Source organism: Mastigoproctus giganteus, chromosome 12 (genome assembly GCF_048544385.1).
Source record: "Mastigoproctus giganteus isolate SK-2022 chromosome 12, ASM4854438v1, whole genome shotgun sequence".
NCBI classification, from domain to species: Eukaryota; Metazoa; Arthropoda; class Arachnida; order Uropygi; family Thelyphonidae; genus Mastigoproctus; species Mastigoproctus giganteus.
Window position 1 is genome coordinate 89,491,717 of NC_143586.1, and position 12,831 is coordinate 89,504,547.

The window sequence follows — 12,831 nt, forward strand, 5'->3', positions numbered from 1 at the left end:
ATTGCCTCATTTTTCTATGTTTTGTTTGGTTGCAGTTGAAGCACGTTTTACAAGAAATAGTACTCGATCTCTAGTAGCAGTACCCATAATCAATGTCTTCTCGCGCAGTATGGAAAAGGCCCAAGTTGGAATCTCATTGAGGGGTAGAATTTTTATGATGACGGTTGCAGTCTCAGGTGACAGTTCCATGGTTTTTTCTCCAGAGAATTCAAGTTTTCCGTCTGGCAAACTGACTGAAGAACAGACACCTAACCATTTCCTTTAAGAAACTAAATTGTCAAACTCGAAACAATCGGACCTGGGCCGAAGAAAACTCAGATACGGTTGTCATTATCAATAAATCTTTTCTTTTAATGCTTGGTGTGATATCCTTGGGGAAAATGCTACTGGTTCTTATTTCTAACCAGCAAAGCTTTCAACAATGGCATACCAACATTTTCTTCTTCAGAATTTATGGGATGCATTGGAAGACAGTTCTCTCGAAAATCAGGTTTTCGACCTTAAGTAGAGTACAAGTCAACGGATTACTCGGAATATCCTTGTATAATGGATACCGCTCACCCGACTTCACAGTCTTAGATAATTTTTATGAGCGAGTCATATGAAATCCATGATTTATTCTATGCTTATTACCACGCAAGACGAACTAAAAATCGCATTCTGGAAGCTGTTGCAACCATTAAGAATAGCTTAGAACTAAAATACATGCAAGGGAATCGTGAATTCTTCGCACTGAATCCTGAACAAAGTGATCAGTTTGAGCAGCTGCTTTAGGTGTTTTTCTTTTAGACGTTAATACACTGCTCGACAAATTTAACAGAACGAAATGTTTTTCATTAATATTTTATTGAGTAGTGTCGCCGAAAGCGAATATTTGACAAAATATAGGCATTCTGGCATGCAAATTCCGATTATCCAATACAAATCAACCTACCACCTTACAGAGCCACAAATTATTCATGCCTATAAAAACATGGGTTGCAACCACATCACTTCCTTTCCGTTTTTTGGCTTGCTCAGTGGGACAGCCACATGTTCAGGATGGGAGTTCATTGTCGTTTAGATATTCTTTGAGATGACGTGCCTTTGGACGACTTGAAGACACGGTCGCAGGCGGTGGTGACATGTTGGCTTAATGTGTCATGCATGTCGTCTCGGCACTATGGATGCTGTTTCAGTAAACAAACCATTACAAGAAGAGCTGGCCAAGGTCCCCGAAGACTAAGCTAACTAGAACAGACCGCTATCCGGCTCCAACAGCAAGACTGAACCCTACAACGTTGTCATTAACTGTGTCTTGAGGTTGTTGAGGCCACAAGTGAAAACATTTCCAACCGGGCTATGTTAAAAAAAAGGTTCAATTCAAGTGGATTCTATGCAATGGGATACACACCACTAGTTAGTGGTGTGTATCCCATTGCATAGAGTTAACCACCCCAATCTGCGCGGGTGACACAGAAATTTGTATATACCTCCTAAGTTACTAATTTGTATATGCCTCCTAAGCGATGAACTAACCACCTTTCTGAATCCAATAGCTTCTCGCTAGTGGCCTACCACCAGTCATTATTTGACATTTAAGCATTTGTACACATTTCCATTTAAATAAAGGAGGCTATCCAACAGGAAGCACTATCATTACCAAGCTGTTATTGCACTGTGTATTAATATGGCAAAATGATCCAAAGAACCAAAAAAGTAAAGAATGTTTTTATCATTTATCCAAGATAAATCTTAAAATATATTTTAGGATTTATCTTGGTAGCCCCATCACTATGGGAGAAAGCTTTTGTGTGAATGGTTTCGCATCTCTTTCGGCCACTCACCTTAAGCTTTGTTGGGTTCGAATCTGTCGAAGACTGAGAAACTGGGATATTCTCTCCTTACTGAGATAACATCACCACACGTGCTCCGAACAGGGTAATCAATGTGCTTCCTAATAAAAACCATGGTGGAGCCGGATAGGTTCCCCTCTGTTCGCAATGGAGTTCTTATAGTATCGATCCACTCTGATATCTATGGACAAATTCTTTCAAGTGGAAACAATCACCGCCCACTAATCGGTTTTGTATTTACATACACACAGCCTTACCAAAAAAACAAACGAAACGAAACAGGTTTTGTTATTAATCAATCAACATTTTTTATAGGAGGGTTGTTCGAATCGTCATTCGAACAACCCTCCTATACAAACACCAATTACAAAATCTCTTCTTGGCCATTCTTGTAATGGCTCCTGTCTCCTGAAACTGCTTCCATAGTGCCGAGACAACACATTAAACCAATTTGCCACCTCCGCCTGAATCTTCCTGGCTTCAAGTCGCCCAACGGCCCACCAAATTCGCAAAGAATTATCTAAACGACGATGACCTGCCATCGTGAGTACCGGAGATGTGGCTGTCCCAGTGAGCAAGCTGAAGAAAAACGGGAATTGCCGTGGTCGCAACCCCTGTTTTTATAGTCATTAATAATTCCATCATATTAAAATTAAACTTCAGATCACAATGAATTCGGGCATTTATACATGACATATCAATTAGACAAAAGCTGTCCACAACGCATAAGTCATTTTCCTTAAAATTAAATTATATTTAATGTTTTCCTTGCGTTCAAAACTAGTTATTAAAGTAATCACATTGGCCTCCAGTGCACACACATCACAGCTTCTACTTAAAATCGACATTCTCAACCTTAAGTCTCTCCCTTACCTAATCTGTTTGATCCCAGCGCTCGTACCATAATCTAAAGATACTTTTCGCTATTTGTTCCTAGCTATCCTCGTGGACAAGATATTCTCCAACTCCCCCATCTCTATTTCTCATTAGCGTTGTTACGATTCTTTTAATCACAGCATATTCAAAATTCTTTTTGGCTACTAACATATCTGCTGCAATCTTTCCTGGCAAAAATATGCAGAGCATCGTTCGACAAAGTGATACTCATTAGGGCCTTTGCGCAGCTAACTACGGCCTTCTTATTGAAACTTGATCAACTCTCTGTCCCCATGGTCCCGGCGCTTAAGCAATAATGGGAACAAATATTCCTATACAGCATTTGTATGCTTCCTTTTTATTCTCCAATTTATGCGCAGAACTCTCTGTACTCTCATGTAAATATTTTTGACTTTATCTCTCAGGAATCTCATACGGTCGAGGAAAGACAGCATATCATCAGTAACGACTCTTAAATATTTCACTCTTTTTAAAATATGCCATTGTTATCCCTTCTCCCTTAATCACGAGGTGTCTTCTTTCTTGCACTCAGCTTACCTTTGGGCTTCTGGATATTTGGACTTCGATATCGAAATTTCCAATTAATTTTTTTTTGCGTCCACTCCTGAACAACATTTGAGGATACTTTTTTTTACTCTTTCTAGCTGATACCTGGAATCTACCACCTCTACCAATGGACCTTATACATTATAGCCATATGGTCTAAGCTGCTGATGAGCTCTAAAACTAAAAGATATTTAATCAATGTGGCACAAATACAAATTCACAAAAATATCCATTCCTAAATGATAATGAAGATTCGCATCATCTCTCTCAAAGAATCCAACCACATCGGCCTTTTCCTGTGATTGCGCCATACTAAAATTGCCTCGTTGCACTCCTGTCTTCATCTTGTCATTAACATGCAAATTACAAAGTAATGTTTCCAAATACTATTCCTCCACAGTCGCGTTATTTAAAATTTTGCATGGCTAACTCTTCCTGAGCAGTGAATCACCCACATTACCACAACTCTACATAGAAATGTAATATAGCACTAGCAAAACAAACTGATAACTAATCGAATTCCAAATGGATTAGTTATATAAAATTATCTTAATTAATGTTCTTATCTGTAGTTTCAAATAGTAGTGTCCATTTAGATAAAAGCGAAACAGTTTATTCACTTTTAGATTCTTCAGTCTAAGTCTAGTTATTGAAGTATCGAAACAGCTGTATGGGACGTGGCTGACCAATAATCTTTCTTTTATGATTAGTACTAGAGCGAACGGGACAGCCCGAGACCCCGCATCTGAAAGGGGTTCGATTACGAACTTAGCGAGATTAAACTTAGAAAATGATACAAAACCATTAATGGAATCGATAAATGGCTTTTGAAATTATGTAAATTTGGCAAGGAAATGTAAGTTTACGATTCTGACAAATACTCAAGCTCGATGGGTTTTTTAATCTTGATTTTCGATGTACTCGTATGTTAGGGGAAAAATATACATTGGCACATGATTTAAGACTGTTTTTGTTATCGATAGTTGTTTCCTTTGACTTTTTTTTATCTATAGTTTCTTACGTATAGCGATAAAACAAATTAATCAGTTGTTCAGGATTTTTTGTGCAATGTTTAAGTGCATTTAAGTATTTTAAATGTGTATTTTCCAGGAATCCAGAAGAAAGCCATGTTGATTCAGGAAGCTGGTCAGAAGACGAAAAATGGTGGAGTGAGTTTAGTCAAGAAGCAGAAAATTTGGCTGTAAGTGGTTTTCTAGCCAGTTTTTCTCTTTTCTTTTACAAATGGATTGGTACACCCTAAATTAACAAAAGTATTGATGTGGTAAGCAAAACTGTAGGGACCAAATTAGAAAATTTCAGCTTGTTCTTGCGAACCTTATGCCATTTCTAATGTGTGCTGCACATGATCCCTTTCAGATTTCTCTTTTTTGGCCCTTTTTATGATCCTTTTTTTACTCTGGATCAAATTTCAGTGGATATTAAGTATAATGTTGCAATTTAGAATTTGATTTCGAAGTCAGTTAAACTGAAAGCATCTTTTTATGCATTAAAGATATGATCAAAACTGCATAAAATGAAGTTATTCGATTAATAATGTTAGCAGTAATTAAAATACAAAAGTTTGCATTTTAACTTTAAATTTGCAATTAGGCAGTGACGTCACGTACTACCTCCTCACTTTTCAAAATAAATCAGTCAAATTATGGTAAGTAAAGAGATTAAAAAAAATTATTTGCAGTAGCTCAGATTTATTTTCTATTTTGGGCACTGGAAAAGATAAGATGTTTTTTCCCGTGCCCAAATAGCAAAATTAATCACCCAAAGTAGTAGTCAAAAAATTGTCATTAGTCAGAGATTTATCTTGGAATCAATTAGATTACAATTAGCTATGTTAGCCATATTTAATGTCGATTGCAACTTATCCAATACATTAAATGGCAAAAGAAAAATTAAGTTTTCCATCTTACGTTACCAATTTTTTCTTAGTATTATTTGAAACGTTTCTTAACGTTAATAAGTAAAATACAAGTGGTTAGAGAAATGCTATGTGCTCGAAAAACTAAACATCTCTGATAAAGGTTGAACAAAATATAAAATTTGTAAAGATGAATTGCAGAAAAAGTCACGTTCTGAGCATTTTAATAAATTGCATCTATTCAGCAAACGGTATCGAAATTGTACAGGACATATATACTGAGGAATCAACTGCAGTTAACAAAGAAACAAAGCTATTTTATTCGTTGAAGTAAAACGTTACCTTTGGCACAGTCTCATGTGAGGTTCCATTTCTTGTTCTCGAAAGATACTTCAAAATAAAAGGACACCCACTAAATATCTAAAATTGTCTTCTGCTCAAAAAACACTAAATTAGCAATGCTGTATCCGCATTGGCCGCTCACCAAATGGAGACTCATTTGGTGAGCACCAAATGAGTTAGATAGAACCCTTAATCCTGCCAAATCGCGGTTTCCAACTGACCATTCTAACTGGAATGGCCACTGCGTGGAACAAGATTAGAGAAAGTCCATTTTTGGGAAGTTTTGATGAGGGCCTTCATTCAGATATCACTTTGCCAATACCCAATCTGCCATGCGAGCCATTTAAGCAAAAGATAGTAGCAATCTACGCAATACCGAGGACGTAAGTTTTAGTATAGAACTTAACCATCCTCTCTCAGTCCCGAACCAAATGGATGCACCCGATTCGCATCAGGTGTGACTTTATTAACCAAGACTTCGTAGAAGAAATAAGATACCTCCGCGAACCACACTATATACATGCACTAGATATAGTTTCTTGGTGTTTATAAAGAGGCCTTGCCTATAGGTACACGATGATCTACAGATAAATCCACATAACTTGGTTCTAACGTACAGCTTATATTTTGAGAATGTTATCTTTTTTTTGCAATATAAAACTTTGAAGTTTCAATATCGTATCGAAAATAGATACAGCCACATTCTTTCGCTACATGTTTCCAATATTTCAGATTTAGAGGAGAATTTTAATTAAAAAGTCAGAAAAATTAAGTAGCTCTTAACGTTTTTTTTTTTTTTGATAGCGAGGAGTGAGTTTAATGTTACAGATCGAAAGTCTTTGCGGTTCGATTTACTGTCCGTTGACAAATTCCATCAAAACTAGTTAAATTTTGCAAAGTTGTTCGATGATGGTAAAACTAGCATGTACCTTCCCTCTGGGTTATTCACTGCAAACTTCAAGAAAATGGTAAAGAACAGAGAGAAATGGTATCAGATTTTTTATATTTGGATTTAAATTTTTAGCAGAAACTGCGGATGTTCAAAGACTATAAGGATTCGAGTGTGATGGCAGTATATAAGAATATCACACTTCGAAACATGTAGACATAGTTATCAGTCAAGCACAGCGTCTTGGAATGACAAAAGGAAAACATCAGAAGCAAAGAAAAGAAACTGTCACCAGTAGAGGTATGACAATATTGACTTTGTGAAAGGCTTGGACCATTTGCTTCCTTCCCTGTGGATTCGTGGCTGCTGCTACACGAGTAAAAAAGCACTTGGCCCAGAGTAACTACGCGTCTGGATGTATTGGGAGTGTGTCGTGATTGCAGAGGACTTTTGCACATACGATAAGCTATTATCGAGTAGTGCCTCCTGGTAAGAACGTCATTTCTGACAGGTGCACATACATATCTGAGGAAAAAGTATGGAATTTCGAGCATTATATGATGTGTATTGACGAATTCAAAAGAAAAATAAAACTTCTATATTATAAGAATAACTACAAATAGTTTATGGAATTCTGCTCTTGCTTTATAAAAAAATAAAACCGAGAATAATACATTTCATTTTAGAGAAATTTTTAAAGTCAGAATAGTTGCGTAAAGCAGAACTGTAAAAGCCAAACTGTGTATTTACAATTCTGCTTCTAATAAAATAGTTAAGGAGCATCGACGTTCAACAAGAGGCTGAGAATACTTGTGAAATCGCCCCAGTTGGTATATAATCACCGACCTCCCCACACTGGATGGAAAAGACCCGAGTTCGAATCCCATGAACTCGAGGAATTTAAGGATCTTTTTTCAAAACGTGGCTGAGTTTCTCAGTCTCAGGTAGCATGTTTTTTTTCTCCCGGAATCATTAGTTTTTCATCCAGCGAACAGTAAATCGATCACAGAACACGCGCAACTTACACACATATCATATAAGGCACAATATGGTCCAAGTTACTGATCCGCCTGAAATCGTACAACCAATCTTAAGACAGCTCGAAATAAAATCTCTACAAGAATATACTTGGATTTTCTCACAAGTGAATGAATTTTGTTTTTTGTTTGGACCGAATGTAAATACAAATTCTAAATGAATAGTGGTGATGCTTGCATTCTAGTGGCGGCCATCTTGTTCAAGATGGCGAATCAAAATATAAATAAATAATCTTTATTTATATATGTACCGTATAAAATACATATACAGAATGATAAACTTTCACATAATCTCAGTTATTTTTGAGGGGATTAATATATCTATAAATATATGGATTTAATTATATTTAATTAATGTTACATTAACTAGTTGCTAGACAAGATTAGTTCTATGTTAAGATACTTAGACAAGTCACTCTTTTCACTTCATTTTAAATTCTAATATCTCAAGCTTGTCAACAAGCAATAGCCTAGTGTAGGTACACAGTCTGATGGAGCACGGTCGCATCAACATCTAACCATCACCCGTTCATATTGCAGGTGGCAGTATCTTTAAATCAGCTTGCATAGATTTTTTGCCCTTCCAACGAATATTTCTGGCCAAAGGCAAGAATAAGTATTGAACATCCTTTAGAATTGTGGATGATAACTCTAATATGATATCACGCTTCACAAACATCTAATTAATGTCCAAATCGATGAGTAGTTGAATCAAAGAAAGATTTTGCCGTGATAAACCTATCGCAGATTTTCAACCGGTTTGCAGTTATTCTCTGCGAGGAGTTGATCTGAGGACAGGAGTTAGCACATACACAGATCTCAGAAATGCCTCTCGGTATCCTTTCACATACAGTCGAGGCTGACTTCACTACGCTGGGTCGCCAAACAACAGCTGCACACCACCGACTCACACCTGGTAAAAAGATAACATCCTATCAAACCAATACCCGACAATACTATATGCTTCAGAGATGTGGGCCTCGGCTGACGAATCCAACATTAAAAGAATATTCTCTGCCGAATTCTGGCTTCTAAAATGTGCCAACACCAAACTCCACCTACCCCCAGCTCTCAGATCACCGCAGTTAGTAGATGCCCTTCAACTGCGCATGCATTAATTGCATGCTGCAATTAAAGATTCTATTCTATAATCAACAAATGTGGTCTGAATGGGGACTGTAAATACGGAAGTTTGAAAACTGCTTTTAATTTCGGTATTGGTCGTCTAGTTTCAAAATGGAATACCTTAATACCTTTTATAGGCATACTGTAATTTGGTTTTGCTTAGACTCTTGACAAAAAGGGGCGAATACATACTTACAGAGGCATGGTGATCTTATAAGCTCTTTTTTCCATTTTGATAAGTGACCTAAAATAATTTTAAGCACGGTACATATTAACCTACCATTGCTAATGTGGAGATTCTCTTCTACGAGAACCTGAAAATAAAAAAATGAGACCTGTTATTCTGACCAGTCATATCATTAGATTAATATAAGTAATCTGGAGCATTCTTATTATCACTGAATTTTCCCAATCCGTCTGCAAGTCCATGATATCAACTTCCAAGGCCGAAAGCAATCCTAGAACTCAATTGCCTAGCATTCGTAATTTGGCTGAATATTCTTAAATATTCAAATATTCATTATTTGAATATTTTATCTGTTCTCCACTTCATATGCAAATATTTTCTTTAGAATTCACAAAATTAATAATTTTATATCAAAACCTACAACTTCCTTTTGGGACTTACTAAATCAGTTTCGTTTGGGTTAAAAAAAAAAAACTCCTTCACTTCTATCCACCCGATTTTATAAATATCTGTCAGAAATGGATTTGAAATGAGACCCATATTTTTTTATTTTTAATGCAAAAAAAAAAAAAACCAATAAGAAACCCTTCAGAATAAAAGAAAATAATAATAATAATCCTCTCTTTCTCTCGGGCACTGAATTTTAAACTAAAAATCTGATGACACCGTTCTTAGCTCTAAAACACGGCTAAGATACGGATTTTAAATTGTTCACTGTGGGTGGGCACGGAATATTGTGCCACCTACAAGGAAAACGATAGAAAGCGAATGTGATACTAATCTTCACCCGCCGAATCCACTGTACTGGAGATCATGAAATTCATAAGGAACTTGTGGGGCATTCAATATGGACCGCCCACAGCTACATAATTTGAAAAGGACGACGACTGATCAATGTTTTCTTGAATTTTTTCAATTTATTTTTCTTGAGACCATACTTCAGTTGTAGAGCTAAACTGCACGACTAATGTTTACAAAATATTAACTTGAGGATAATTAAAATTCTTTCTAGTTTTACATTTTGAGTGATAAAGCTGGTTTTCAATGTAAAATAATGTCTGTCCTAATATTAATAATATGCATTTGTTATGGAATAGATGATTATTTCAATGGAAGGATAAACAGAGATATGTGAACTGGTGGAGCCTTCAATATAAGGTACTCAGCTCGTCGATCAGACTTTTTTTTTTGGCTTTGGTACAACCTTTTCTTCAGTCTCACACTAGCATCTCTTTCGATGCACATAATATGGATCATGGAGACTTGTAGAGTATCTTATGTAGGGTGGCACCTGAAAGCCACTTCAACTCCGCCGTGACACACTGTGATCAATACAGAACTCTGTGTAATGTTATTTTTGTGCAGTGCTTGTGCGTGTTCTTTCTGGCTACTTTGCCACCAGGAAGGCGACAACCTGTAATGCGTGCCAATGGCCGTCTACACCACAAGGAGGTAAGCAACAATTAAACACGAATCTCAACGAACCTAAAAACACATACTAAATGCCCAAAGCGAGAAATTTGGAATAATTCAAAAGAACCCTGTGCCGGTACCAGCACACAAACACTCCCTTTCACTCAGCGGACAGGACAGCAGAAAACGAAGAAAGAAATAAAAATAGATAAAATGAAAAAAAAAAAAAGGTGGAAGCGATGAAAGATACTTTAAGGCTATGTCTGTATTCAGTGCAGTCCAAAGGGTAAAAGTCTTCACTAAACAACAGTAGTAAAGTTATAGTAGGTACGTCCAAAAAGAAGTCCAGCAAGACAAGAACGAGTTATAATTTGTTAATCCGAGTGGTTTCAGAAGCCACTAGTTGTTGACTATCACTATGCAGAAGAAGGATTAAGGCTGAATCTAGTTGAAACGCTTAAGAAAGGGAGAACTAGAGAAATAACGTCTGTTAAAAATCTACTTTGCTATTCTTAAAAAGCAATAGAAATTTAGTTCAAGTCATCGACAGGAACCAGGCAACAGGAAAACTTTCATTTGTATGTTTACAATTTGACTGTGCTTGCATCAACGTTGGAGTTGAAGGTCTCTCTACGATTTAAAAAACAGTACTGCAGAGAGTTCGAAGAGCCTGGAAATTGTTAGGTGAAATGAGTAGTTCCTCACATCCAGGAGACAAGTTTGGAACTGTTGCCTTTAGAGCCGATCTTAGGTCTTCATAAAGATGGCATTCAAAAAGGAAGTGAGAAGAGTTTTCAGGCAGACCATAACGACAGCAGATAGCATTAGAAAGTCAAAACTGTTAAAAGTTTCGCATTGAGTAAACCATGTTTAGTTAATAAATAGGAGGTAAGCAGTGAAGCTGAAAACCATTTTCTAATAGATAATGGAAGTAGTGTAGTTACAATAGAAACGTATTTTTTGGCGATGGCTTCTTTTTTCTGTAGAATTCCATCTATCCTGCCAAATGTCCAATACTAAATTCCAGAATCTGGATCCTTCAGTTTTAGGATCAGTTTAAAGATTTAATAATGAATCTCCGAAATTCTGCAGAAATGCCCCGGCCAATATAAAAACAAAAGCCTCTAAATGAAACGTGCAGGCCCAGGGCTCTCCCCAGCCAGAGATTGTCTATGCCGGCCTACCTCTTTGTGGTGAGGGACAGGCAACGGGGTTCCATAAGGGGCCTCGCGGCTAAATGTGGAGGAATAACATACCAACACCCCCAACACTACCCTACGCAGATTACACTAAAACTCATACTATCTCTGGCTTTACAGAGTTTGCGACCATTCACGGCCCTGTCTCCTGGCCGTAAAGGGTCGTATTATTGTAATGCAATATAGATCTAATAAATAAAAAGGTCCGATTTTAATCCTTTTAATGACGCAAAGAACTTTTTAGAGGGTTTTTTTCCCTTCGTGGATGAGTTAGCTAGCCTCAACAATCTCTATCCAAGGTTCCCCTCCCTCCAGAAACTCGAGTTTTTCGTCCAGAAAAATAAGCAGATCAACCAGAAAACACACGCAATTTATGGACATAAAATGCATATAAGTTAGTTCTTGAGTTGTCCTAATATGACAGTTTGCTCGCTGATTTGTTCTTTGTGCCAGATCATCTGATTTTTTTTTTTTTTTTTTTTTTTTTTTTCTGCCTGGCCTTTGTGTCGACTTGGTTCATGATGCTGGGTCATTTCGGGTCTCTTTTCTGGCTTGGCTAGTGTCCGGTCAATTTGATTGTTTCAGATATGTATTTTTTCCTGTATTCCCAGATTTTGAGACAATGGTTTGTGGGCTATAAATTACCATTCTTTATGCTCCCTGGGTTTAATCTGGTGCGTCTCCTCGTATCGTGCTCTTGCATGCGGTTCCTGCGTGTGGCTCCTTGTGCCACAAGTTTTATGGACATAAAATGCATATAAGTTAGTTCTTGAGTTGTCCTAATACGACAGTTTGTTCGCTGGCGAATACGTATTTGGTGCTTCAAGAAAGGTCTCCTCAAAATGCACTTCAAGAAGGAACTGCTCAATCTACTCCTGTGCTTTGGAGAATCTACTATTCGACACACTTTGGACCTGAGACCTGATTGTGACCTTTTTGGTTTTTTTAGGTGTAAATCTGTAAATTATAAATATGTATCTATGGTTTTGCAAATATAAAGTGGGGTTTCCAAGGTTTAGCTGAGACCCCATTGTATAATAAAATTTAAAAAAATGCTCGGCCAACGTTGGAGAAGGGCAAGAAGAAAACAATACTGAATAGTGGTTTACTTAGTTTGTACACTTTTAAGTGAGTATGGCTAAACCAAAGATTGGCAGCATAGGTAATTGGGATTATCGCAGCTTTATAAAATAAATGTAGGGTTTTGGTTTCCACCCCCACCCCCAGTCTTGTCTAGTAATTCGCAGCCACATTTCAGTGGAGTTCTTTTCTTTAATGGATAGGTTTTATAAATGCTCTGTAAAATAAGCGATTGTTAATAATAACTCCTAAAAATTTTCTGCTTCTGACAAGTGGAAGTGGTTTTTATCAGTTTTTACACTGGTGGCCTACCATAGTCCAATTTATGTTAAAAAACCATAATCTTGGTTTTTCTTGGGGAGAATTTCAGTTTATTCTTAGAGGACGAAGATGATATTTCAAGAA

General features: G+C 36.9%; 1 protein-coding gene across 2 annotated transcripts in view; it reads left to right on the forward strand.

The window, feature by feature from the left end:
• Positions 1-12,831, forward strand: part of LOC150077258 (uncharacterized) — a 165,074-nt gene that overhangs the window by 131,440 nt on the left and 20,803 nt on the right. For both annotated transcript variants that reach the window (XM_090386461.1, XM_090386460.1), the window contains exon 4: positions 4,389-4,479. In XM_090386461.1, coding sequence (XP_090242587.1) covers positions 4,389-4,479 — 91 coding nt within the window. The remainder of the gene's footprint in view (positions 1-4,388; positions 4,480-12,831) is intronic.